The following is a 26,993-nucleotide window of genomic DNA, read 5'->3' as shown; positions in this document are numbered from 1 at the left end:
ATTTTTACTAGTCCGTTAGAATTTTTATGATCATCAAATCCGATGAGTTTTCCAAGGGAATCAGTGTTTTAGTATTGTTTGCCCAAATAAGTTTCTATTTGGTCACTTTTCACATCGATCACAGGTCTCGAGCACGGCTATGCCTCAATTAGGGCTGTTCCTACCCGGGTAATTTATTACCCGGGTAGGATCCGGGTAATGGTTCCCAATTACCCGGGCACCCAGGTACCCGCCATGAAAAGGGGAGGGGGGGGGGGGGGGGGGGGGGGGTAGGTGGCTGATATGGCGGGAATATAGGTATTAAAATTGTCTAACCATCGGGAGCCTTTGTGGTGTAATGGTAGCACGTCTGACCGGTAATCAGAAGGTCTGAGCTTCGATCCCCAGTCGAGGTCAACTGATTTTTTGGGATGGTTTTATTTTTCTTGCACTTTCCAAGATTTTTCTACAGAGAAGACCTACAACTTACATCTGTCGTCTATCTGGAATTTAGTAATGTATTTATTTTGTTGTTTTTTTTTTCTTGTTTTTTTAAAGCATATCTTTATTTGAACAAACTGTAGAAAAAGATATAACAAAATATTAAGAATCAAAACAAAAAATAAAGTCGTTGCAACAACTCAACGATAGAGAAAATCAAGGCAAAAGGCAAAAGGGTGTTTTAAAAGGCTTGAGGTGGATGATCCTTCAGCCTTGATCTGAGCCTTACATATTTTGCACATTGCGTATGATTTATCTTTTCTGTCAAAATAATTCCATGAAAGGGATTTTGTCTGGGACGACATAGTGACAGATGCGTGATTAATTACTCAGCGTCGCAATGTCGTGTGTGTGCAGGGTTGTCAGATTATTTTTCAACAAAATGCCAGTGGAAGACTCAAAAAATGCCAAAACACTCCAAAAAAATGCCAAAGTCTGTTGACTCCCATCCCCACAAAGAAAACTACTCACTTTTGATAGACAATTTACTATCATATCCTGGTGGCTTGCGTGTTTTCTTTTCTTTTCTTTTCTTTTTTTTTTTTTGAATTATACTTAATTTCCTGTTGGGGTAATTTTTTACCTACTGACTACTAAGTGGAGTGCTAAACCACTACACCACGGTTGAGAAAAGGTGTCATTTGAAGTATAATATACAAGAAAAGAAAATGCCAAATGAAAATGCCAAATGCCAAATGATTTTTCTAATGCCAAACGGTTTTCAAAAATGCCAGATTTTTGGAATCTGGCATTTAAAATGCCAAACTGGCAACCCTGTGTGTGGTGAAAACAATAGCTGGGGGGTGTTTTTATAGTCCCCATCTCGAGTTCTTGGAAGGACGTTCATTAGTTTCGATTTCCGAGAGAAAGTTGACTTCTTGGAATCAGGTTGATTCCTAACTTATTCCTAGCTATTGGAAAGCCCATAATGTAATCAATAATTTTATTTTGATTACTGATAGTTTTTTTTAAACTTAAATATGATTGAATTATATTCTATAAACCAATAAAATAACGTATTAAAGAGAAATTGAATAATACCCGGGTACCCGAGGATTCTACCCGGGTACCCGAAATATTCTGCAATACCCGGGTACCCGGGTAGGACCCAGGTACCCGCACAGCCCTAGCCTCAATGTTTTTTTAAGCGCCATCAAACATTTAAAAACAATTGAGTCCCTAAAAGAATGTAGAGTCGTATTCCTTGCGCCTCACGCCGATATTGCCAACACTAAAAGTGTCCCAAGCCCGTAACATTATAAATAAGGATAGGAGCCGAAAGAAAAAAAATATGCGAATACAAGTAGCGACAAAGCAGTCCTTAACCCCCTCTCTCTCTCTCTCTCTCTCTCTCTCTCTCTCTCTCTCTCTCTCTCTCTCTCTCTCTCTCTCTCTCTCCATCTCTCTCTCTCTCTCTCTCTCTCTCTCTCTCTCTCTCTCTCTCTCTCTCTCTCTCTCTCTCTCTCTCTCTCTCTCTCTCTCTCTCTCTCTGGCGCTCCCTTAAACACATTCAAGACCATATAACTATAAAATTGTTCTCTTTTCTTTAACCTCTTTTTTATTTGTTTGTTTTTGTTTTTGTTTTATTTTTATTTTTGTTGTTTGTTTTTTGTTTTTTTTTTTTTGTTTTTTGTTTTTGTTTGTTTGTTTGTTTTTGTTTAGTTTTTCTCCGAATTCATATTGTTACGCACAATGAATCTACAAGGCAATAAATTTTGACGTCTCACTCTGTTCTAAAATCAAAATAATAATCTTAAAAGTGAGTAAAAGTAAATTAATAAAAAAATGTTAAAAGTCGATCAAACTCCTTGAGTCACCATGAATGGTGTCAACGTGTTGAAGTTGAAAATTAAGAATTTTTTACCATGGGAGTACCAAAAATTTTAAAAAGAAAGAACATTTTATGCCTAGAAAGGAGCTCGAACCCCTAACTTACCCACACTTGTTACAGTCACGTTGTGCTAAAACAGCCGACAATCTCGCCTTCTCGCCCTCGGTCAATCAGTAAAGCTTGTGGACGGAAAACACAGCTGTGTATTCGAACCACTGGCGGACGGAAAACACAGCTCCTTTGCAGTATTGCCAGGTTGGTGGATTTTCCACCAAATTGGTAGATTTTTGTCATCGCGTGTCGGGGAAAAATTCCCAGGGCGGATGGCGGATTTGTTTCTCTCAGATTTTTGAAGATTTGTATACACTTTATAAAAAGTAAAAGTATAGCAATCAAGTCTAATTATTTCTTTCTCTCTTCCCCCCCCCCCTCGCCTGAACTGACTTTTAGAGAATCTGGAGTCTGTAAAGGATCCAGCCCATGATGTGAAGTACTACATGTGAAGAAGTTGTAAAATTACTAGGGATCGACATAGACTACCAACTAAAATTTGATTTACATATTAAACCATCTCCCGTAAAAGTTCTCACCCAATAAATGTCTTAAAAAGGCTTGGAAAATACATTTCAAAATTGAACAAGTTAACAATATTTCATTCTTTTGTATTGTCAAATTTCAATTTCTGTCCACTAGCTTGGCATTTCTGTTCTAAAACTAATTGTGATAAACTTGAAAAGATACAAGAAAGAGCACTGCGTTTTATTTATGAAGATGACAAAAAATCCTACGACTAACTACTTTTAAAGGCCAAAGTCCCCTCTCTACAAATAAGACGAATGAGATGAATTGCTTTGGAAACGTTAAAAATTTATACAAAATTGCTCCTCCTTGTCTATCTGATATGGTCATTTTGAAAAATAACAGATACAATATTAGATATTCAAACCTCCTTGATATTCCAAGGGTCAGAAGAACGTCTTATGGCAAAAGATCTTTCAGATATTCTGCAGCTGTGCTTTGGAATGAACTTCCCGAGCACATCAGGAAAATTTCAAAACTTTAATGTTTTCAAAAACCATATCCTCTCATGGAATGGCCAGCCATGCAAATGTAATATTTGTAATTAATCCAACCGTACACACACACACACACACACACACACACACACACACAATATATATATATATATATATATATATATATATATATATATATATATATAATACTATGTTACTTTTCTTTGTGTGTCATGATTGAAATCTTGAATGTATTACTATGTAAATGTATGCACTATAACAAAGGAAGTATTGGACTGGAACCCTCAGGGCAGAAGATCAAGGGGAAGGCCACGAGGAACATGGAGACGAATTAAAGAAGCTGATATACAGAGAAGTGGAGGATTGAGATTAAAAAGTTAGCTCGGGATAGAGAAGGATGGAAACTGTTTGTCTGTGGCCTATTCTCTGACCCAGGGTGAAAAAGGCAATGATGATGATGATGATGATGATGATGATGATGATGATGATGATGTGATAAAACCTATGTCGGTCAAAGGCTTCTATTAGCCTGACTACATTATCTACGAAACATTTTTAAAATGCCGACAATAAATAGATATTTGAATTGAATTGAATTGAAAATTGAATTTGGGGGATATCAACCCCGAATTGTCACGCCTTTACTGTATAGTTGTAAATAGGTGAGTTGCGATTAGTAACATAATTCTTAATCTGAGATAATAAACAATATTTGTTGATTATAGGTGTTTTCAATCAAATGGCGGAACTTTTGGCGGATTTTGGGCAAATGCCGCAGGTGAAGTAGGATAAAGATGGCGGATTTTTGGCACAAAGATGGCAGGATTTTTGCAAACGTGTACCTGGCAACACTGGTCACAGTCATTGCAATAATATTGCACAAAAAAATGTTGACTTCTGATTCGAAGAAAGATAATCTATATTTTGTTTTTATAACGTTTATAAATTATTTTTTCATTGGATATTCATTCACATGCCGAGATGAGTGTACTTAATGGAGTGAAGAATTTTAGTTTCAGTCGCATTTTGTTCACAAACGACGACGGATCCCCGATTGTGTTCTTTTCGACTGTCGACAGCGCGGATCTAGAAGTTATCATAAATGTAAATTTAATTATTATTTTTATTTCAGAGATACTTTGGCACTTCTACACATGTCAATTTTCTATCACAATGTTATTTTGTTCGCATTAGGGACATTTGCTGTGTGAAAGTTTGCGATGCGCTGCCTTTCACTATCTCATTCTCATTTACTTTCAGTCAGTTTCACTTTCTCTTTGTCTTTACAGTTGTTTACTTTATGATTATGGGAAAAAAAAAAAGGGGTGGGTGGGAAGTTGTGGTGATACGACTCCACCAAAGACAACTTAACCCCTTCTTCTTAGTAACTCCGGGGTTAATGACATATTTTCTTTTTTATTTCACAAGATTTTGGGTCACTTTTTTTTTAGCACAACTCTAACATGCATCATAAATGGACTCGAGTCTGAATTGTCCCCCATGGCCATGGCTATTCGGACTCAACTCTAATGGACATGTGCAAACACCGGGGAACACAGTACGGGCGGTGGGCAAAGAGTGTAATTTTTGGAAGCAGAAGACAAGTAGAGTTCAAAGAAAATTTTGTTTTGCCATATACTCTGACTCAGTTGATAAATTGAAATTGATATCCCTACTTTGGACTTTAAGACTTTAGAGGTGAAGGATTGTTGTCTTTAATTCCTGATTTTATTTGGACATTGTTAAGTCAGAAAAGCTTTTCCTTTATACCAGTTACTTTGATTTTTGTTCCTTTTGCCGGATTCGAACTCGTTTAAAAAAAAAAAAATTTCTAATTGATGAATGATTTTATCTTTCTCGCGACATATAGCGGGTCAGGACTATCTGTTGATGATAGTGATAGTAACTGTACCATTATTATGTTTATTTGCATCAATTTTTATGGATTTGTCAAAATTTAAAATTAAAATTACAGTAAATTGAAATTTAAAAAAAACAAACAAAAACTAAAAAAAAAAATTAATCTATTGCCACTAATGACTTGAGTCTAAATAACTTTTCTGATTGCACACATGCGCATTGGGGTTTGAGTCTGAATAGCCACGGGGGACTATTCAGACTCGTCCGATTAGCTGCAGCCTGCATTAATAGTCTAGATTATATATTATATATAGAAATAGCGTACATTGCTCTAATAAATTTGGTATTGAAACAATAAATACATTCACACATTCATTAACAGATACAAACAAATCTGTCAGGTCTGCAGAATCATGCAGAAAATATTCAATTATTTAGGCAGTGTTTTTAAGTGCCAAAATTTTGTGCCATTTATACTCTGTCATTCAACAATATGACCAAAGAAAGGACTACCGCCCTAAGTAAAAAAAAACCCCACAATTACCACGTATTGTCTATTTAATGGGAGAAAATTGATTTCTTAAATTTTAATTTTAATTCTTGTTTCCTTACAAAGGAGCATACCATTTCCTGCTCATCTATGTTTTTGTTTATTAATCTTAACAACGCCACTGCCACATTACCTCATTTGTCTATAGTTTCATTCGTCCTGTTTTGTTGATAAAAAAGGGGAAACCTGGAACGTCCCATTTTATCTGTTTTCGTACATTAAATTGAAGCTTACATTCAATTTCACATTGTTATTTATTTCTTCGAGCTTCAAGCAGCAACATTTACATTTCTGTTTTTCAGCGTGGGGGAGGAGTGCTGAGTGAAAGTCGAACAGATGATTCTATCAAGTAAGGTCTTTCTTTTTTTTTTCTTTTTTCTTTTATGTATTGCTCACCCAATGCTGGACTATTTTTGTTTTTGTATTTTTGTTTTGGAGCCTTCATAATAAAAACAAAATAGATAAATTAAAAAAGGAAATATACAGAAATATGAATTCTCTCGTTATTTTTACAGGGGGGGGGGGGGGGGGGGATGAATTTATTTTTTATATTTCAAAGTTTAGTATAAAACAAAATATACACAATTTTAAAAAGTTCATTGTATAGTCAATATTTGAAATGACATTTGAAACAAAAAATGTTGGGTTTGTTGACAAATTTAGACAGTGATCGTCCAAGAGGGTGCATAGTTGAGTCCTTGGAAAAGGCTCTTCTCTCACATTTTCTCACCACACTCAGGTGTAAAATGAGTACCTGGCCGTTAACAGCGTTGTCTCTGTCCGGAAAAAAATTGTAGTATCGTCTAATAGGATAATGTCTCGCTCTAAAATGTTGCTGTTGGTTCGTAACCCGTTGTAAAGCACTTTGATCACATTTAGTGGATATTGCGCTTACATGAAAGCTCAAGTAAAGTAGAATCTAGAAGTCTCTATATTCTATCCAGGAAGATCTTTTTTCTTGTATAGTATGACAGTGTGCAGGTTTTTTTTTCTGGGTTTTCTCAGCCAGCCACACATATATCATGCCTAATCTAGTTTTTCTCTACTTGAAAGTGTGCGGCTATGTGGTCTTGTGGTATGACACTCGCTTTGGGATCGGAAGGTTCTGGGTTCGAGCCTCGCTCAGAGCATAGTTGAGGCCTTTGAAAAGGCTCATTACTCATATTCATTAACCATACTCGGGTGTAAAATGAGTACCTGACCGTTAACAGCATTGTCTTTGTCCGAAAAATTTATGATATCGCCTAACAGGCGTCATGTCCCGTCCTACATGTTAAGTGGTAAAGCGCTTTGAGCACGTTTAGTGGATATTGCGCGATATAAAATCTCAATTTTAATCCGAGGCAGGAAAACCATACACTTTTAAAATTCCTGTTCTTCTGATTTTCAGATCATGCTCTGCGAAGAAATTGTTTTGTTTTTTTCCGATTCACTTTGCACAAATGAGAATTTCTCATTAATTTAAAGCAATATCTACAACTGACTTTAATAGATCTTGGGAGCATTCGTATAAAAGTTAAGTCAGAAAAACGCACTGTGATGAGGACATTGAAATTTTTTGAGAAGCAAAGAATTCCTCAAAATACATTCATTTGCCAAAATTGTTTCATCGGGTGTCGGCCAAAGTTAAAGCTTTGATTAAAAAAGGAGAAATTTAGTCTCAAATCGGCAAGGGTGGTGGGACAAATCAGTGACAGGTTGAGCAAAAAAATATTGAAGAAATACAAGAAAAAAACAAAAAAAAACAACCCCAAACCAGACGAAATGAGAACATTAATTAAAAAGAAATTAAGGCACCAGCATAAGATAAAGATCTGAAAGAGTGTGTATGAAAGGTGCCAGACAAAGCAAGAAAGAAAAAAAGTAGAAAAAACATCATCCCAAAACATTAGTCGACTTGGACCACTTTAGGCCACATTTGGAAATGACGTGGGACATCAAGCTGAAGTTGCTATGACTATGAAGGAAGTTGTCAAGTAAAGATCTGACCTGTACATCATCGGTCATGTATGTCTTTCTTGGATGATGTCCTTTTCCTGGCTAAAGCTGGAAAATTGCCTTTTTGAAATCTTCCAGCTGACCTTAATTGGTATTTGGTGAGCGGATGATTGTAATAGATAAAAGCATTGGTTGTTTAAAGGTAACAGTTAAGGGGAAGCGAGATGGATGTGTATCCTTTTCTATGATTTAATGGTACCTCTTGAAGACCTGAGATGCATGTTCCTCCCACCAAATCCAAGCATCAGTAACATACTCTATAGTCACCTGGAACAACTACAAAAGACGTCAAACTTCTACGTCATGGCACGAGACCGAAGGGCTAGAGCTCAGGTGGTCGCTGGTTCGGTTAAGTAAGTAAGTATGATTTCATGGTGATAGAATTTAATGAAGAGGAGCTTTGAATGGAATATTTCCATATATGGTCTTTACTACAATAAACATTTTCAGCCTTTGTTTTATTTTAGCATCCAGGGCATCCCTGGTCATCGGCCATGTATGTCATTGGGAATGTAAATGTGAGGCTGGCTGAGAAAACCCTGGAAGATGCGGCAAGCTTCGATTCGAGATATGAGCCAAAATCGAAGATAAAATGTTTCCCATAGCGACAAATTTTATTCATAACTTGGGTTCTAATAGACATAGAAAGAAAATTTAAAGTGGTAAATGATCAGAAAGAGGTGGTCTACACTTCTGCACACATAACTCACTTAATGAAATTTGCGCATCTTTCTGGGTTTTCTCAGCCAGCCACACATGTCATTCCTTTTCCTAGTCTTTCTCGACTTCTCCCTTCGCCTGCCATTTTTGCCATCAAAATCCTTTTTCTTTTTTTTTTGTTGTTTTAATCTAATTATTCTTTCTTTACATAATCCAGTAATCTTGTTCCCATATGTATTGCAAATTTAAAAAATTATTTCAAAGAAGTTAAATTTTAAAAGATTTTGCATCAATTTTAATTTCAGCTTATGTGATGATGGTCAGAAAGAGCTCATTCGAACTGAGGGCTTTGTTCCAATTAGTTTTATCCGGCAATGCGTCTTGAAAGCCAAATTTATGGAACCGGATCCCTACAGGTAATATTGTTGTTTGACTGTTTATATTGTAGACAGCGGTCAGCGGGTGGTTGGATGGGAGCATCACCCTTGAATCATATACCTATGATGTTCGCATGGGTGTACGATCCGATAGTGGCGGATGGTTGGATGGGAGCATCACCCTTGAATCACATAACTATGATGTTCGCATGGGTGTACGATCCGATAGTGGCGGATGGTTGGATGGGAGCATCACCCTTGAATCATATACCTATGATGTTCGCATGGGTGTACGATCCGATAGTGGCAGGTGGTTGGATGGGAGCATCACCCTTGAATCATATACCTATGATGTTCGCATGGGTGTACGATCCGATAGTGGCGGATGGTTGGATGGGAGCATCACCCTTGAATCATATACCTATGATGTTCGCATGGGTGTACGATCCGATAGTGGCGGATGGTTGGATGGGAGCACCACCCTTGAATCATATACCTATGATGTTCGCATGGGTGTACGATCCGATAGTGGTGGGTGGTTGGATGGGAGCATCACCCTTGAATCATATACCTATGATGTTCGCATGGGTGTACGATCCGATAGTGGCGGATGGTTGGATGGGAGCATCACCCTTGAATCATATACCTATGATGTTCGCATGGGTGTACGATCCGATAGTGGCGGATGGTTGGATGGGAGCATCACCCTTGAATCATATACCTATGATGTTCGCATGGGTGTACGATCCGATAGTGGCGGATGGTTGGATGGGAGCATCACCCTTGAATCATATACCTATGATGTTCGCATGGGTGTACGATCCGATAGTGGCGGATGGTTGGATGGGAGCATCACCCTTGAATCATATACCTATGATGTTCGCATGGGTGTACGATCCGATAGTGGTGGATGGTTGGATGGGAGCATCACCCTTGAATCATATACCTATGATGTTCGCATGGGTGTACGATCCGATAGTGGCGGATGGTTGGATGGGAGCATCACCCTTGAATCATATACCTATGATGTTCGCATGGGTGTACGATCCGATAGTGGCGGATGGTTGGATGGGAGCATCACCCTTGAATCATATACCTATGATGTTCGCATGGGTGTACGATCCGATAGTGGCGGATGGTTGGATGGGAGCATCACCCTTGAATCATATACCTATGATGTTCGCATGGGTGTACGATCCGATAGTGGCGGATGGTTGGATGGGACATCACCCTTGAATCATATACCTATGATGTTCGCATGGGTGTACGATCCGATAGTGATGTCGTTTCTTCTTCTCTTTACTAGCCTATCCTGCTTCTTTGGTTTGTGATTGTATTTTTGACAGGGGATATTTTTTTTTCTGTAAATCTTCTGCCTGTTTGTTCTTGGTTATTTATAATTTAGCTTATGATATCTTTAGGTTATGATTTTGATTTACATTTGTACTATTTTTGTTAGATTGCTTGTTTTTATGTTTCAGCGGTCTCTCATATAACCTCAATTGTGTTGGAAGAGACCTAAAGCAACAAAAAAAAAAGACAGCGGGCAACACGAGGTTGATTTTTATTCAAGTACCCGTTTTTTTTTTTTTCGAGTTTTGTTTGTTTTTATGGGTTGTAGGGCACTGTACACTATCAGGTCATTTTTGCATCAATTTTCTCAGAGTGACAAATTGCCTAGCAGGTACTGGTCTCACAACATAAAAATCTGAAAAGTTGTGTCTGAAACATTGCCAGACATAGCAACAAAAAAAAAAATACAGGAAAAATATCATCCCATAAAATTCAATCTGCCTTGACTAAAAAGATTAAAATATCCACTAAATGTGCTCAAAGCGCTTAACAAGGGGTCCCTGGTCAACAGCAACATTTAACATGTAGGATGTGACATGCCGCCTGTTTAGGCGATATTACAATTTTTCGGACAAAGACAACGCTGTTAACGGCCAGGTACTCGTTTTACACCTGAGTACAGTGAGAGAAAGTGAGTAAAGAGCCTTTTCTAAGGACTCAACTATGTGCCGAGCGCGAGGCTCGAACCCAGGACCTTCCGATCCGAAAGCGAGTGTCATACCACTAGACCACATAGACTGGGGATTCCCCTGTGTGGTGTCCAGAGTCCCTCAACAGAGAGGCTGCAAGAACAGCCCAATGCCAAGCCAGCGTGTCGTAAAAGGTGACTGGGGATCAAACCCCAGAACCACCAAGGCAACAGGAAACTGAACATCTCCTGGAATGGGAACATATTGGAAAACAACACATTCCCCGTGTACCTCGGTGTCACCTTAGACCGCACACTGTCCTTCTCTCAGCACACAAAGAAAACAAAAGCAAGGGTGGCCACAAGAAACAACCTCCTCATAAAACTGGCAAACACTACATGGGGAGCAGATCCAAAAACAGTCAGGACAACCACACTAGCCCTCTGCTATTCATCAGCCGAATATGCCTCTCTAGTCTGGGCAAGATCCTGCTATGCCAAAAAGATTGACCCTGAGCTACATAACACCTGCGGGTCATTACTGGTAACTTGAAACCGACTGCCGTTCCAGTCCTAAATCGGCTGGCTGACATTGCACCTCCCCACATTTGAAGAGTCACTGCTTCCAAAGTCTAGAAATATAAACAGGAAATGGACCCAAGGCACCCCCAACATGACCACAACCCAACGACAAGTAGACTGAAGTCGAGAAAGAGCTTCATGACGGAAGAAAACATCAACCCTGACCATGCAGGTGTATACAGATTTTCCACATGGAGGGAGTGGGACAATCATGCAAATGAAGCTGTTGAAGATCCGAGAGAAGAACTACCCTACGAAACTGAGCTCCCCAGGAATGAATGGGCAACACTGAACAGAGCACGGGCAAAAATTGGGAAAACAGCTGGAAGCATGAATAAGTGGGGGCTGGCTGTGACTAGCTTGTGTACATGTGGATGCCCAGAGCAGACGATGGAGCACATCCTTAGAGAATGCCAGGATGGGCCCAGCTGCACTGACCATGACCTAAGAGTCTGTTCCACAGATGCTGTGGAGTGGGTTCGGTGTGGAGCGACAAGCTATGATGATGACAATTATTATTATTATTATTATTATTATTATTATTATTATTATTATTATTATTATTATTATTATTATTATTATTATTATTATTGTTATTATTATTATTGTTATTATATTATTTATTATTATTATTATTATTATTATTATTATTATTATTATTATTATATTATTTATTATTATTATTATTATTATTATTATTATTCTGGGTGGGGTTCCTGACCTCCCATAGTGGGCAGGGAGGTACTTGCCATGTGTTCTGTCCCCCTGTCTGTTTTCCAATTGCTTTCTGTCTTTGTCTTGAAATGAGATTACTTGGGAGGGAAACAGTCAAATGTATAGTTGGTTTTGGGAGATGATATTTTTTTCCTTGTAAATCATCTATCTGTTATGTACTGTATTATGTTTTGTTTTAAATATTATATATGATTTGTAAAAAATTGAATGTATTCCTCTTAGTGGGGACCTGTGCTTGTGTCTGGATGAGACTTTTAGGTAATCTCAAACTAAGTACAATGATTGTGTGCTCTTGGAATCTACATCTGATCCCTAATTGAACCAGTTCCTCTTTGTCTTCCATTTCCTTGGGTACTTTAATTGTAATTTTAGAACTTTTTACTATCCCATTTTCTTCCTTTTTACTGGCGCTGATATGACCTTAATGCATGTATTGCTAGTGCTGTAAAACCCTTAAAAACAATAAAAACAAAACAATTGTTATTATTATTATTATTATTATTATTATTATTATTATTATTATTATTATTATTATTATTATTATTATTATTATTATTATTATTATTATTATTATTATTATTATCATTATTATTATTATTATTATTATTATTATTATTATTATTATTATTATTATTGTTGTTATTATTATTGTTATTATATTATTATTATTATTATTATTATTATTATTATTATTATTATTATTATTATTATTATTATTATTATTATTATTTATTATTATTATTATTATTATTATTATTATTATTATACCATTCACAGAAGAAAAGTAGCAGGCATTTCACCCCCAGCCGCTGCACAGACCAGTGCAGACGATGATTTGCATAATTACAGCATATTTGATGATGACGACACAATGAGTGTTTCATCTGTTGGAACACTCAGGGGGTGAGTAAACTCTCTCCCCCCCCCCCCTCTCTCTCTCTCTCTCTCTCTCTCTCTCTCTCTCTCTCTCTCTCTCTCTCTCTCTCTCTCTCTCTCTCTCTTTCTCTCTCTCTCTCTCTTTTTATCTGTCAAGGACACATTTTGCACTGTTAGAAGATAATGATGTATGCTGCACTACCTACTGAATATTGCTTTAACAGTTTGTTGATATAACGTCTTTCAAAACATTTTTGAACAAGTATTCTCTGCCATATTTACAATTTACTTCATTTCTCTAATACCAGGAGGAAAGAGAATTTTACATGTGCTGTGCAGTGTGTCAAATCTATCTATAGGAAAGAGAATTTTACATGTGCTGTGCAGTGTGTCAAATCTATCTATATGAAAGAGAATTTTACATGTGCTGTGCAGTGTGTCAAAACTATCTATAGGAAAGAGAATTTTACATGTGCTGTGCAGTGTGTCAAAGCTATCTATAGGAAAGAGAATTTTACATAAGCAGTGCAGTGTGTCAAAACTTTCTATAGGAAGGAGAATTTTACATGTGCTGTGCAGTGTGTCAAAACTATCTATAGGAAAGAATTTCCCACATGCTGTGCAGTGTGTCAAATATATCCATAGGAAAGAGAATTTTACATAAGCTGTGCAGTGTGTCAAATCTATCTATAGGAAAGAGAATTTTACATAAGCTGTGCAGTGTGTCAAAACTATCTATAGGAAAGAGAATTTTATATAAGCTGTGCAGTGGTCAAAACTATCTATAGGAAAGAGAATTTTACATAAGCTGTGCAGTGTGTCAAATCTATCTATAGGAAAGAGAATTTTATATAAGCTGTGCAGTGGTCAAAACTATCTATAGGAAAGAGAATTTTACATAAGCTGTGCAGTGTGTCAAAACTATCTATAGGAAAGAGAATTTTACATAAGCTGTGCAGTGTGTCAAAACTATCTTATAGGAAAGAGAATTTTACATGTGCTGTGCTGTGTGTCAAAACTATCTATAGGAAAGAATGTCCCACATGCTGTGCAGTGTGTCAAATCTATCTATAGGAAAGAGAATTTTACATAAGCTGTGCAGTGTGTCAAATCTATCTATAGGAAAGAGAATTTTATATGTTCTGTGCAGTGGTCAAAACTATCTATATGAAAGAGAATTTTACATGTGCTGTGCAGTGTGTCAAATCTAAGGAAAGAATTTCCCACATGCTGTGCAGTGTGTCAAATCTATCTATAGGAAAGAGAATTTTACATAAGCTGTGTAGTGTGTCAAAACTATCTATAGGAAAGAGAATTTTACATAGCTGTGCAGTGTGTCAGAACTATCTATAGGAAAGAGAATTTTACATAAGCTGTGCAGTGTGTCAAATCTATCTATATGAAAGAGAAATTTACATGTGCTGTGCAGTGTGTCAAATCTATCTATAGGAAAGAGAATTTTACATGTGATGTGCAGTGTGTCAAGACTTTCTATAGGAAGGAGAATTTTACATGTGCTGTGCAGTGTGTCAAAACTATCTATAGGAAAGAGAATTTTACATGTGCTGTGCAGTGTGTCAAAACTATCTATAGGAAAGAGAATTTTCCACATGCTGTGCAGTGTGTCAAAACTATCTATAGGAAAGAGAATTTTACATGTGCTGTGCAGTGTGTCAAATCTATCTATAGGAAAGAGAATTTTACATGTGCTGTGCAGTGTGTCAAATCTATCTATAGGAAAGAGAATTTTCCACATGCTGTGCAGTGTGTCAAAACTATCTATAGGAAAGAGAATTTTACATGTGCTGTGCAGTGTGTAAAAACTATCTGTCAGGGTAACTTTAGAGTTAGAGCCTCTTTTGACAGCAGTGCAAGGGGCTCTTCAGCATATCATAGGTTTCGAGCTGGTCCATATTTTATTAATAAATCCAACAGGTCTTTGTACTTAGTACTATATTTATTATTTATGCCCTTCCGCCACGACATCATAAGATATCGTCATCTAGACATTCCATGAAGGAATATAGATAACTCATCAAACAAGATGTCTGATGTCAACAGGAATCACCCATGTCGTCCAAAGTGAGCAAATTGGGGGTTAATAATCTTGCCCAAGGAAAGAAACGAAAGTGCCTGAAGCGGGGCTCGAACCCGGGATCTTCCGGGTCACAGTGCAATGCCATAAGCACTCGGCCACTTCACCCCCCTAAGTACTAGGGTTGGGGAAAGAAAAAGACAAAGAATCAGAATCTCCCAAGAACCATGTGGTTTAGTGGTATGACACTTAATTTCGGATTGGAAGCTCCTGGGTTCGAGCCTCGTTCAGCGCATAGTTGAGTTCTTGGAGAAGACTCTTACTCATATCCTCTCACTTTACTCAGGTGTAAAATGAGTACCTGGTCGTTAACAGCGTTGCCTCTGTCCGATAAAAATATATTATCGCTTAACCAGGGTCATGTCCTGTCCTACATGTTAAATGTTTTTGTTGGCCAGTGACCTCTTGTAAAGCGCTTTGAGCATGTTCAGTGGATATTGTGCTATATAAAAGTGAATTGAATTATAAATTTAATTTATTTAACTTAACAGGAAAAGGACAAGATAAAAAAAAAGATAAGATTACAAATTCTCCGACTCCGTAAAATCCTATATCAATGACACTTTCATTGAAAGTCTGATAAAATTAGAATTTAAATGGTCTGAGAGTTTAAAAAAAAATTTTTTGTTGTTTTTTTTTTTTAGAAGAGGAGTGGGGGTGTGATGGGGAAGGGGGGGGGGGGGGGGGGGAGGAGGAAGAAGGTTTGCTAGAGGTAAACTAAAACAATTTTTTTGGTTCTACTTATCCAATCTGACAACTTCTTGGCATGTGCGATTGTTATCCACTTTCATTAAGTGAGGTTGGTCACTTACTTAGTATAATAATAATAATAGATCTTTATTGTCCATAAATATGGCAATTTGTCATTTAGTTACACTTGTTATAACGTTAAATGATAACTGTAACATTGAACAGATATTTCACTCCTACTTATTTTTTCTCTCTCTCTCATTCTCTCTCTCTCTCTCTCTCTCTCTCTCTCTCTCTCTCCCTCTCTCTCTCTCTCTCTTCCTCTCTTTATTTCACATGTGCGATATACACAACATAAACATATTCATTTCGTATTGTCCTGGTCGGATACCCTGGCTGAGAGGGAAACTGTCAAATGTATAGTTAGTTTTGGGAGATGATATTTTTTTTCCTTGTAAATCATCTCTCTCTTATGCACAGTATTATGTTTTGTATGTATACATATTAATATTATATATGATTTGTAAACATTTGAGTGTGTTCCTCTTAGTAGGGACCTGTGGTTGTGTTTGGATGAGACTTTTAGGTGATTTCAAACTAAGTACTTTGATATTGTGCTCTTGGAATCTACACCTGTTTCCTATTTGAACCGATTCCCCTTTGTCTTACCTTTTCTTGGGTGCTTGAATTGTAATTCTTGAACTTTTTACTGTCCCATTTTCTTCCTTTTTACTGGCGCTGATGTGTGTTGCAAACGCCGTAAAACCCTTAAAAACAAACCAAACAAATTCATTCTTCAATCAAAGTCTGTCTGCATGTGCATCCCTTTCAGACGTACCAAATACACAAGGCAAGAAGACATGACGATTCTGGAGTACATCCAACAACATAAGTGCGTCAAGAGGGTCAGGGGCAAAGAACTCTGGAAGGAGATGGAAAGACGAAAGGTATTACAGTAAAACCTATGACAGACATTGAATTGGGGCATTTTATACCGCTCAGTCAAGGCCAGTAATTATTGGTGCTCCATTTAGTTGGAACAGGTGGTCAGTTGATAGATAACTCGCTTCACATAGAAATTGACAAAGATAGATCCAGGGTGCAGTGGGGAATTTTTTCTCTCTGTTAGATCAGGGGGAAAGTAATTTGCAATAAAATGGAGAGAAAGATAAAGGGAGTAAATGTGACGTGACTCATAAGTAAGGGAACAACACAAAACAAACGACGTTTTGGCCTATATATATATTAGATTGTCTTAATAGTATATGTAAAAATGTGTGTGTGTGTGTGTTTGTATATATATATGTGTGTGTGTGCGCATGCAAGGGAAGAGAGAGAGAGAGACATAGACAGACAGAGAGAGAGAGGAGAGAGAGAGGGAGAGAGACAGAAGACAGAAGACAGAGCAGACAGACAGACAGACAGACAGACAGAAGAGAGCAGCAGGAGGAGGAGGGAGGGAGGAGGAGAGGAGAGAGATGAGAGAGAGAGAGAGAGAGAGAGAGGGGCAATGAGATCAAAACTATATATATCAAGAATAAGGTAGGGGGATATATTTATATATATATACATATTTCTTGTTTACTTGAAAAAGGCCAAAGGTCGAAACGACATTTGTTTTGTGTTGTTCCATTATTTATGAGTCACATTTACTCCCTTTATCTTTCTCTCCATTTTATCGACTCATTTAGGCACCTCTTCTAGTTTTGACTTTGCGATAGCCAAGCATCCTATCCAAAGGATTGCAAGAAACTGCTATTTTCCATTTCACACCATAGAAACTGGGATAGACTCAGGCTCTATGGACTTCTGGCTCTGAAGAACTTCTACTTTACTTTGAACAGTCTTTTCGTAATAGAATTTTTTTTCTATGTGGTTATGAGTGCACAACTGTATCAAAATTTGTTTGAATTTGTTTGAATTTTACTTCCTTAACTCACTCAATCCTAGAGATTTTTGCTGCTTTTCAAAATCGGAAAAAAAAATGTATTGAAATAAGCATGTACATAGATAGTTTTATTCAACTACCACTTACATGCAAAGTACAAAAACAATAGCTTTGATACTACGCCTATACTTTGTCTCAGAAAAATGTAATAAATGGGCATGGGGTAAAAGTAACCCGGGTAAAGTACGGATATAGTAGGTGTTAGTGTTGAGTGACTTAATGATTAAAACGAAAAATTAAAAGGAATAAAACATACCTGCCAAGAATCATGCTAAAATTGGGAAAAGTGGGTGGAGCAAGCACTTATGTTGATAACAACAAGAGATGAAGTGAGTAGGAAAGTGCCAGAAGACAATAGATCGTGGATAGATCATACAGTAGAGTCACACGGAGTTGTCGTACCAGTAAGGTCGGGGGTTCAAAACCTCATCACCGCCGCAAAATTTTTCTTCTCTATTGTCTTCTGGCACTTTCCTACTCACTTCATCTCTTGCTGCTAAAATTGGATTTGCCCCGATTTTTCTTGTAGGTGACCGGCCACACCAGTGAGAGCATGAGATCCCGTTATCTCAAAACAATCCTACCCAGAATTCACACTTATCAGATTCCAGCCGAGTTCAGAGAAAGACTGACAGGGAAACAGAAACGCGTTTGGGCTGATGATGACGAGGACAACGACGATGATGACAACAGCGATGTCAGTAAATGTGACGTGAGCCACAACAGGGGTTGTAAGTCTTTCCTATTTTTTGTAATGTAAATGTTGCTGCTCGAATGAAGCTCGGAAGAAATAAATAACCAGAGCTGCCAACCCCATCTGATGAGAATGTGTACAATGGGACCTCAAAATGGGGGAGATTTCATAAAAATGGGTACAATCCTGAAATCGACGGAAACTAACCATTGTGAAAGTAAGAGGAAGGTAAACTTACATAAAGTCACACTGCACAAGCTCAATTGAAGCAACAATGAACAAATTACCCAATCAAGACTAAAACAATAGGAGCGAGTTCACTATAGAATAATAGAGCAATGAATTGGTGTCGAGTACAAATTTGAACGATCCATCAAGCTTAAGATAACAGCGATATTATGAGCATCCGGGCTATTACAACTAAAGAAAACTGAAGTGACTCCGTACACTGAAAATGGGTACAATCTTGGGGGAAATGCGTACAAGCGTACAATCGCTGAAAATGCGTTCGATTCCGCATTTTTTGCAGTAGGTTGGCAGCTCTGAATAACAATGTGAAATTGAATGTAAGCTTCAACTTAATATATGAAAACGAATAAAATGGGCATTTTTGGTTTCCCCTGTATCAACAAAACAGGATGGATGAAACACGACAGACGAGTGAGATAATGTAATGGCGTGACGTTTTTGGTTTCTTCTGTATCAACAAAACAGGATGGATGAAACACGACAGACGAGTGAGATAATGTGGTGTGGCGTTGTTACAATGTGCCACTACCACATTATCTCATTCGTCTTGGTCCCTTTGCCTGTAAATTTTGGCCTCCTGAATTGGTAACCCTGGTCATATTGTCTGGCTGGGTCATATCAGATTTATACTTTGAGTCTGGAAGTCGATACTATTTATATAGTCTATAAAGGATGAGTTTATTCATTAATTTTAATACTGACTATAAAAATTGCTAATATGGTCTCATTGCCCATCATCAGAATTAGAATTAATTTTCATTTTATTTTAGGACTATGCACATTAAAAAAAAATAAAAATCTGACTTCTTTTGGCTCTCCATTGTACACATTTACATGGGATTGGGTTGGCAGCACTGTTCTAAATTCAAACTTATTCCCATTTGTACTGGTATTGTGTGAATTGTATTTATAATCTGATAATGTGTTTTTCTTTTCTTTATGTTGTTTTTTGTTCTTTTTGTTTACCATTTTTAGCTCCAACATTCAAGAAAGGAGTACAGTCGAAAGTTTCTTCCTTTTTTTCTAAGTCGGATGAGTCGAAATTTTCTGCCTTTTTTTCTAAGTCGGATGAGTCGAAAGTTTCTTCCTTTTTTTCTAAGTCGGATGAGTCGAAATTTTCTGCCTTTTTTTCTAAGTCGGATGAGGATGGCAACAGGGTCCTGAAGGTCAAGAAACTAAACCTGCCAGAGAATCGACCCGGGAGAAAAGACACGGTCATCAAATACTTTAATCCTGGTGATAGTCAAACTATTCGATCCAGTATCAACAGTGGGTTGTACCCTATGAAGTTAGAAAGACAAAGGAATAAAGCTGTAAAAGATACAAGCATGGAGTTAGAAAGACAAAGGATTAAAGCTGTAAAAGATACAAGCCCATTAAAGTTGACTGACACGGGAGACAAAGACAAAAGGTGGCTGTCGGTGGATCTTGAAAGAATACCAGGAAATTTCAAAAAGATTTGTCGTGATCGTGATGCATCTCAGAACTATGATTTTGATGACACGTCAGACAATGACTCAGATGTATCATTAACATTTAAAAGTGTTAACGTTGAGAGGAGTAACGTCAAGGAGAACTTGTCATCGCCTCGCCTGACACGTAACAAAGCACAAAGAATTTCTCAGTGCTCATCACTTTCATCATCTGACAGTTGCTCTAATAATAATAAAGGCAATGAGACAGATAATAGGTCTTCTAAAATTGCTAAAAGAACAGTGGGGGATATTGATAGTGGTAATAGTAATGGAAGTCAGGGAAAAATGGTACTGAATGGTTTGACAGGAAACCAAATTCGTTCTCCAAATGGGAGAGAAAAGTCTTCAAACAATAGGAATACAGTGAACAAGGATGATATTATAAGGCATGGAGAGAATATTGATTGTGGTAGAAAAAGCCTAGAGATAACAAAAATACCAGAGACACCCCTTGCAGCTCACATATCTTCTCCAAAATTATCTCAACTGTCATCCATTAAAAGTTCTGGCTCATCATATTATTCTGTTAGGTCATCATTTTCAAATAAAAAATATCTTATTAACAGTGAGTCGAAAACTTCTGGTACTGACAACTCTAGCAGTAAAAATGTTGAAAAAGGCAACGACATGGTAGAAAATATATTGTGTGAGTCTCTTGGCTTTAAGACGCTTGGTGATATAAATGGTGAGGTGGTGGTCGTGGCAAGTGACGATAGCCATAGTGAAAGCGAAGACAGTGAAATTCTGTATGCTCTTGCCTTGAATCAAGACGAAGGAAAAGTCAAAGCAAATAACTCTCATAATTTAGCAGATGAGAAAATGGATACATCGTCATCACCCATCATTCCACATCAAGGGGAAAAGGAGGCTAGTGATGCTGAGGAAACACAGCGACCGTCTAATCACGAAAATTCTTCAACAGAATCTTCTGCTATTTCGAGCGATGAATCTGTCCTATATCCAGTATCCTCACCATCTTCGAAACAAAGTTTGTTTAAGAGGCATTCAATGACTGCGTCTGCTAAGTCTTCCAAAGAACATGGTAATTTAAGTCAGAATAAAAGTGCAAGGAGAAGTTTTGATGAAATGACTAAAGATGAGAGGAGAAGGAAGGTCAAACGCAAATGGCAGACAGAGAGTCCTTTTCTTTCATCAGAGGATGAGGGAAGTGGAAGCTGTGAGAGCGAGTTGATAAATAAACAGAGAGCGGCTTTACCGACCAGACGATGGAAAAGGATATTGGACAATCAGCCTTCAACATCTAAAGATTATCGAGGTATCTAGCATTCTGTTGTAATTTAATTTATACATTATATAGTTGCAAAATTTCAAGTACCCTTTTCTGGGCGGGGTTCATGACCTCCCATTGTAGGCAGGGAGGTACTTACTGTGTCTTCCATCTCTCTCTATCTGTTTTCCAACTTGCTTTCTGTATTTTGTCTTGGAATGAGGTTACTTCGTTTTGTCATGGCCCTGGCCGGATACCCTGGCTGAGAGGGAAAAGGTCGAATGTATAGTTAGTTTTGGGAGATGATATTTTTTTTCCTTTTAAATCATCTCTATGTTATGCACTGTATTATGTTTTGTTCACATGTTCATTTATATATTATATGATTTGTAAACATTTGAGTGTATTCCTCTTAGTAGGGACCCGTGCTTGCGTCTGGATAAGACTTTCAGGTGATCTCAAACTAAGTACTTTGATAGTGTGCTCTTGGAATCTACATCTGTTCCCTATTTGAACCAATTTCCCTTTGTCTTACCTTTCCTTGGGTGCTAATTGTAATTCTAAAACTTTTTATTTTCCCGTTTCTTCCTTTTTATTGGTGCTGATATGACCTTAATGTGTTGCAAGCGCTGTAAAACCCTTAAAAACAAGTCTATTGCACAGTATTTCCCACCAGACCAAACAGATCAAGATAACTGCTCTGCTAAACTCCGAAAAAGCATGTATTTGAAATTTTGGTCAGAAAAATACTCCTTTGAATATCGCTTGGTTAAGATAATGACCTTTGTCTTGTCAAAAACTCTCCAACCTCAGAAAGTCCAGGATGACCCAGGCATGTGCCGCATTGCACTCCTTGCAAAGTCAGCAATAGGGACTGCTAGGTTTCTTGTTTCGGGGACCCCAATAGTTCAGTTGACAGAGCACTAGCTTCACATGAAATGGACCAGGATTGATCTCGGATGCAGTTGAGATTTGTTTGTTTTTTTTACTGACCACACCATTCCACTCAGCAGTGATAAAATACCACTTTGTGATAGACTAGTGTTCTATCCAGATGGTAGCAAGCAACTGCTATTGTCAATTTCATGCTATCGAAACCGAGATAAATTCTGGTTCCGTTGGGCCTCATGGTTACTACTTTTTCTTTGTTTAACCAATTAACCTTTTAGCAAAGGGCTTCCCTGGGAAATATAAACAAAGAATAAATCATGTTTTTTTTGTTATTTCTTTCCCCATTCAGTTTCAGATTCAAACGATGACCAAGAAAGGAAAGAATGCGTCAGTAAAGAAATGACAAGAAAAAGAGTGCAGGTGATTTTGTTTTCCTTTTTCTTGCTGGGTTCTTATCTCATGTAGAACCGATATTTGCTCTGATATAGAACCTGATGTTTGCTCTGATATAGAACCTGATATTTGCTCTGATATAGAACCTGATATTTGCTCTGATATAGAACCTGATATTTGCTCTGATATAGAACCTGATATTTGCTCTGATATAGATCCTGATATTTGCTCTGATATAGAACCTGATATTTGCTCTGATATAGAACCTGATATTTGCTCTGATATAGAACCTGATATTTGCTCTGATATAGAACCTGATATTTGCTCTGATATAGAACCTGATATTTGCTCTGATATAGAACCTGATATTTCTGGGTGGGGATCCTGACCTCCCATAGTGGGCAGGGGGTATGTGCTGTGTCTTCTATCCCCCCTTACCCGTTTTCCAATTGTTTCCTATCATTGTCTTGGAATGAGATTACTTAGTTTTGTCCTGACCCTGGCCGGAGTTCCTTGGCTGGGAGGGAAACAGTCGAATGTATAGTTATAGTTTTGGGAGATGATATTTTTTTCCTTGTAAATCATCTCTTTGTTATGCATTGTATTATGTTTAGTTTACATATTATATGATATGATTTGTAAACATTTGAGTGTATTCCTCTTCGTTGGGACTGTGCTTGTGTCTGGATGAGACATTTAGGTGATCTCAAACTAAGTACTCTGACGGTGTGCTCTTGGAATCTACATCTGTTCCCTATTTGAACCAAGTCCCCTTTGTCTCACCTTTTCTTTTTTGCTTTAATTGTAATTCTAGAACTTTTTACTATCCCTTTTTTCCTTTTTACTGGCGCTGATATGACCTTAATGTGTTGCAAGCGCCGTAAAACCCTTAAAAACAAAACAAAAACAAACGAACCTGATATTTGCTCTGATATAGAACCTGATATTTGCTCTGATATAGAACCTGATATTTGCTCTGATATAGAACCTGATATTTGCTCTTGATATAGAACCTGATATTTGCTCTGATATGGAACCTGATATTTGCTCTGATATAGAACCTGATATTTGCTCTGATATAGAACCTGATATTTGCTCTGATATAGAACCTGATATTTGCTCTGATATAGAACCTGATATTTGCTCTGATATAGAACCTGATATTTGCTCTGATATAGAACCTGATATTTGCTCTGATATAGAACCTGATATTTGCTCTGATATAGAACCTGATATTTGCTCTGATATAGAACCTGATATTTGCTCTGATATAGATCCTGATATTTGCTCTGATATAGAACCTGATATTTGCTCTGATATAGAACCTGATATTTGCTCTGATATAGAACCTGATATTTGCTCTGATATAGAACCTGATATTTGCTCTGATATAGAACCTGATATTTGCTCTGATATAGAACCTGATATTTGCTCTGATATAGAACCTGATATTTGCTCTGATATAGAACCTGATATTTGCTCTGATATGGAACCTGATATTTGCTCTGATATGGAACCTGATATTTGCTCTGATATAGAACCTGATATTTGCTCTGATATAGAACCTGATATTTGCTCTGATATAGAACCTGATATTTGCTCTGATATAGAACCTGATATTTGCTCTGATATAGAACCGATATTTGCTCTGATATAGAACCTGATGTTTGCTCTGATATAGAACCTGATATTTGCTCTGATATAGAACCTGATATTTGCTCTGATATAGAACCTGATACTCGCAATTGCTGACCTGCGTCAATTTTATTGACCAAATTTTGGTTTATCCGATTTACAGATCCATTATCCGACCAAAATCCGACTTATCCGACCGACCAACCAGCAGCCATCCGACTTGCCAGGACACCCTGTTTAGTTTATAGAAAGAGAGAGATGGCAAATGTCCTTTTAATTCTAGATTTCTCCAGGGGGGTTTTCACACTGAAGATCTTCTTAAAATAGAATTAATAGAAAAAAAAATAGCAAAATTCCCTTTATTCAACCCATAGGGAAAATTTGCCTCTAGGGTCTATTCCAAGGGAAGACTGGAATAACCCAGGCTGCAAATTGAGCTAGGGGCGAGGTGACTTATTCGAGGTCACACAGGGGAGCGACAGGCGATGGAACTCAGTACCTAATAATGGAATTGATGCAACAAAGACTCCATCCACTAATAAAGGATGGGAATGAGTTAAGAGAGATGTTTTTGTTTGCTAATTTACAAGGTTGGTTTTAATTTTAACTGAGATGTGACCTCCTCTTCAGGGATTAAAAAATAGATATATGATTTACCAGAAGCTAACCATTGTTTTACAATCTCTATTTTATTTCAGGCCATCATGGACTGTTATCATGTTGGACTGGACGAGGCCATCGAGTTTATGATTGAAAACCAGAACACATTGTGGGAGATTGTAGAATGAATGCAAAGCTAGCGGTCAACTTAACGTGGGAGATTGTAGAATGAATGCAAAGCTAGCGGTCAACTTAACGTGGGAGATTGTAGAATGAATGCAAAGCTAGCGGTCAACTTAACGTGGGAGATTGTAGAATGAATGCAAAGCTAGCGGTCAACTTAACGTGGGAGATTGTAGAATGAATGCAAAGCTAGCGGTCAACTTAACGTGGGAGATTGTAGAATGAATGCAAAGCTAGCGGTCAACTTAACGTGGGAGATTGTAGAATGAATGCAAAGCCAGTGGTCAACTTTTCCGATAAATTCAAATTAGGACTGGCCTGATTTAGCAATCTGGAGGAAAAGAAGAAAATAAAAAGTTGGACTTTTTACATGCATGGATGTGACCCTGTGACCCTAACTTCCGCTAGGATTATGATTTATTTTTTGACTAGCAAAGTATAACAAGGATTAGACAAGTAGAGAGTACTTTGAGCTTTGAGCTTTTATATAGTGCTATAAGATGGGGGCTCGAACCCACTACCTTACTGCTACAACTCCTCAGCCTGGCCGCGAGAGGGATGCTATAAAGATGACGCCATCCACCACTAAAAAAACAAATGTTTCAAATGTTTCTTTCAGGAGTCAGTCTCTCGACTTCTTGAGGTCATGGGTTCAACTCAACACGCACTTACTCCACCAAGTTTTTATTATGTGTGTGAGAGAGAGAGAGAGAGAGAGAGAGAGAGAGAGAGAGAGAGAGAGAGAGAGAGAGAGAGAGAGAGAGAGAGAGAGAGAGAGAGAGAGAGCGCTAGTATGAATATTAATTAACTTTTGGTCTTGTGTCGTAAAAAAGTGTTGACTTTTATTTTACTGGCTTGTAAATATGTTATATATTATGCAAAACTGTATATTATGTATTAATAATATGATCACAAACTTTGATTACTATCTTTTGTACAGTTCCGAAGATTCATTATTTCATTACGTAAAACTGTCTTCCTCTCCTCTATCAGACAAGTCCTACAGACCTGCCAACCAATATGATTTCTCATATAATAATACATGTTTAAATCCAAAATATGATAATATGTGAATGTTGAATAAAATAATATACTGAATGCTGAAAGTCAGAGTTTGTAATAAAAAGGGGAAAAATGATAAAAGTGGAAGAGTTGAAGGTCATTAAGTGAGAGTTTGTAATAAAAAGGGGGAAAATGATAAAAGTGGAAGAGTTGAAGGTCATTAAGTGAGAGTTTGTAATAAAAAGGGGAAAAATGATAAAAGTGGAAGAGTTGAAGGTCATTAAGTGAGAGTTTGTAATAAAAAGGGGGAAAATGATAAAAGTGGAAGATTTTAAGGTAATTAAGTGAGCGTTTATAATAAAAAGGGGAATGATAAAAGTGGAAGAGTTGAAGGTCATTAAGTCAGAGTTTGTAATAAAAAGGGGAAAAATGATAAAAGTGGAAGAGTTGAAGGTCATTAAGTGAGAGTTTGTAATAAAAAGGGGGAAAATGATAAAAGTGGAAGAGTTGAAGGTCATTAAAAATCGTCTCCTCTTAAGAATCTCAGTAGCCAGGCAAATTGTCATAGGAATTTCAGGATTTTCCTACCCTTTGCTATAGCTTGGTCAGTCTCCATAAATTCGTTTAATGTTAAATTTTGATATTTTGGAATTTTGAACGTGTTGAAGCGGGTGATTGGATGGGAGCATCACCCTTGAATCATATACCTATGATGTTCGCATGGGTGTACGATCCGATAGTGGTGTCGTTTCTTCTTCTCTTTACTAGCCTCTCCTGCTTCTTTGGTTTGTGATTGTATTTTTGACAGGGGATATTTTTTTTCCTGTAAATCTTCTGCCTGTTTGTTCTTGGTTATTTATAATTTAGCTTATGATATCTTTAGGTTATGATTTTGATTGACATTTGTACTATTTTTGTTAGATTGCTTGTTTTTTTTGTTTCA

General features: G+C 37.4%; 1 protein-coding gene across 2 annotated transcripts; it reads left to right on the top strand.

Annotated features, from left to right (window-relative positions):
- Positions 1-4,201: 4,201 nt before the first annotated feature.
- LOC144958398 (uncharacterized) lies at positions 4,202-26,174 on the top strand. 2 transcript variants are annotated; one of them, XM_078890397.1, is made up of 9 exons: positions 4,202-4,452; positions 6,061-6,107; positions 8,722-8,832; positions 12,869-12,994; positions 16,585-16,699; positions 18,230-18,431; positions 19,619-21,394; positions 22,587-22,657; positions 24,964-26,174. In XM_078890397.1, exons 1-9 carry the CDS (start codon positions 4,330-4,332, stop codon positions 25,051-25,053), a joined length of 2,661 nt encoding a protein of 886 aa, XP_078746523.1. In that variant the 5' UTR covers positions 4,202-4,329; the 3' UTR covers positions 25,054-26,174. The 2 variants fall into 2 exon arrangements, with proteins under 2 accessions (XP_078746523.1, XP_078746524.1); XM_078890398.1 differs by lacking the exon at positions 4,202-4,452 and adding an exon at positions 4,688-4,743.
- The last annotated feature ends 819 nt before the right edge of the window (positions 26,175-26,993 follow it).

The sequence above is a fragment of the Berghia stephanieae genome, chromosome 12, assembly GCF_034508935.2.
Source record: "Berghia stephanieae isolate SIO BIC M18660-M18661 chromosome 12, UCSD_Bste_1.3, whole genome shotgun sequence".
NCBI classification, from domain to species: Eukaryota; Metazoa; Mollusca; class Gastropoda; order Nudibranchia; family Aeolidiidae; genus Berghia; species Berghia stephanieae.
The sequence above is the reverse complement of the archived record's forward strand: the minus strand, read 5'-3'. Positions and strand labels throughout refer to the sequence as shown.

What these genes read in the sequence shown, in the direction of transcription:
- LOC144958398 (XM_078890397.1), top strand. Translation starts at nt 4,330, where the DNA reads ATGAGTGTACTTAATGGAGTGAAGAATTTTAGTTTCAGTCGCATTTTG. An exon ending in ATCTAGAAGTTATCATAAAT is followed by an intron (nt 4,453 to 6,060) that starts GTAAATTTAATT and finishes TCTGTTTTTCAG; the next exon opens with CGTGGGGGAGGAGTGCTGAG. An exon ending in TGACAAGAAAAAGAGTGCAG is followed by an intron (nt 22,658 to 24,963) that starts GTGATTTTGTTT and finishes ATTTTATTTCAG; the next exon opens with GCCATCATGGACTGTTATCA.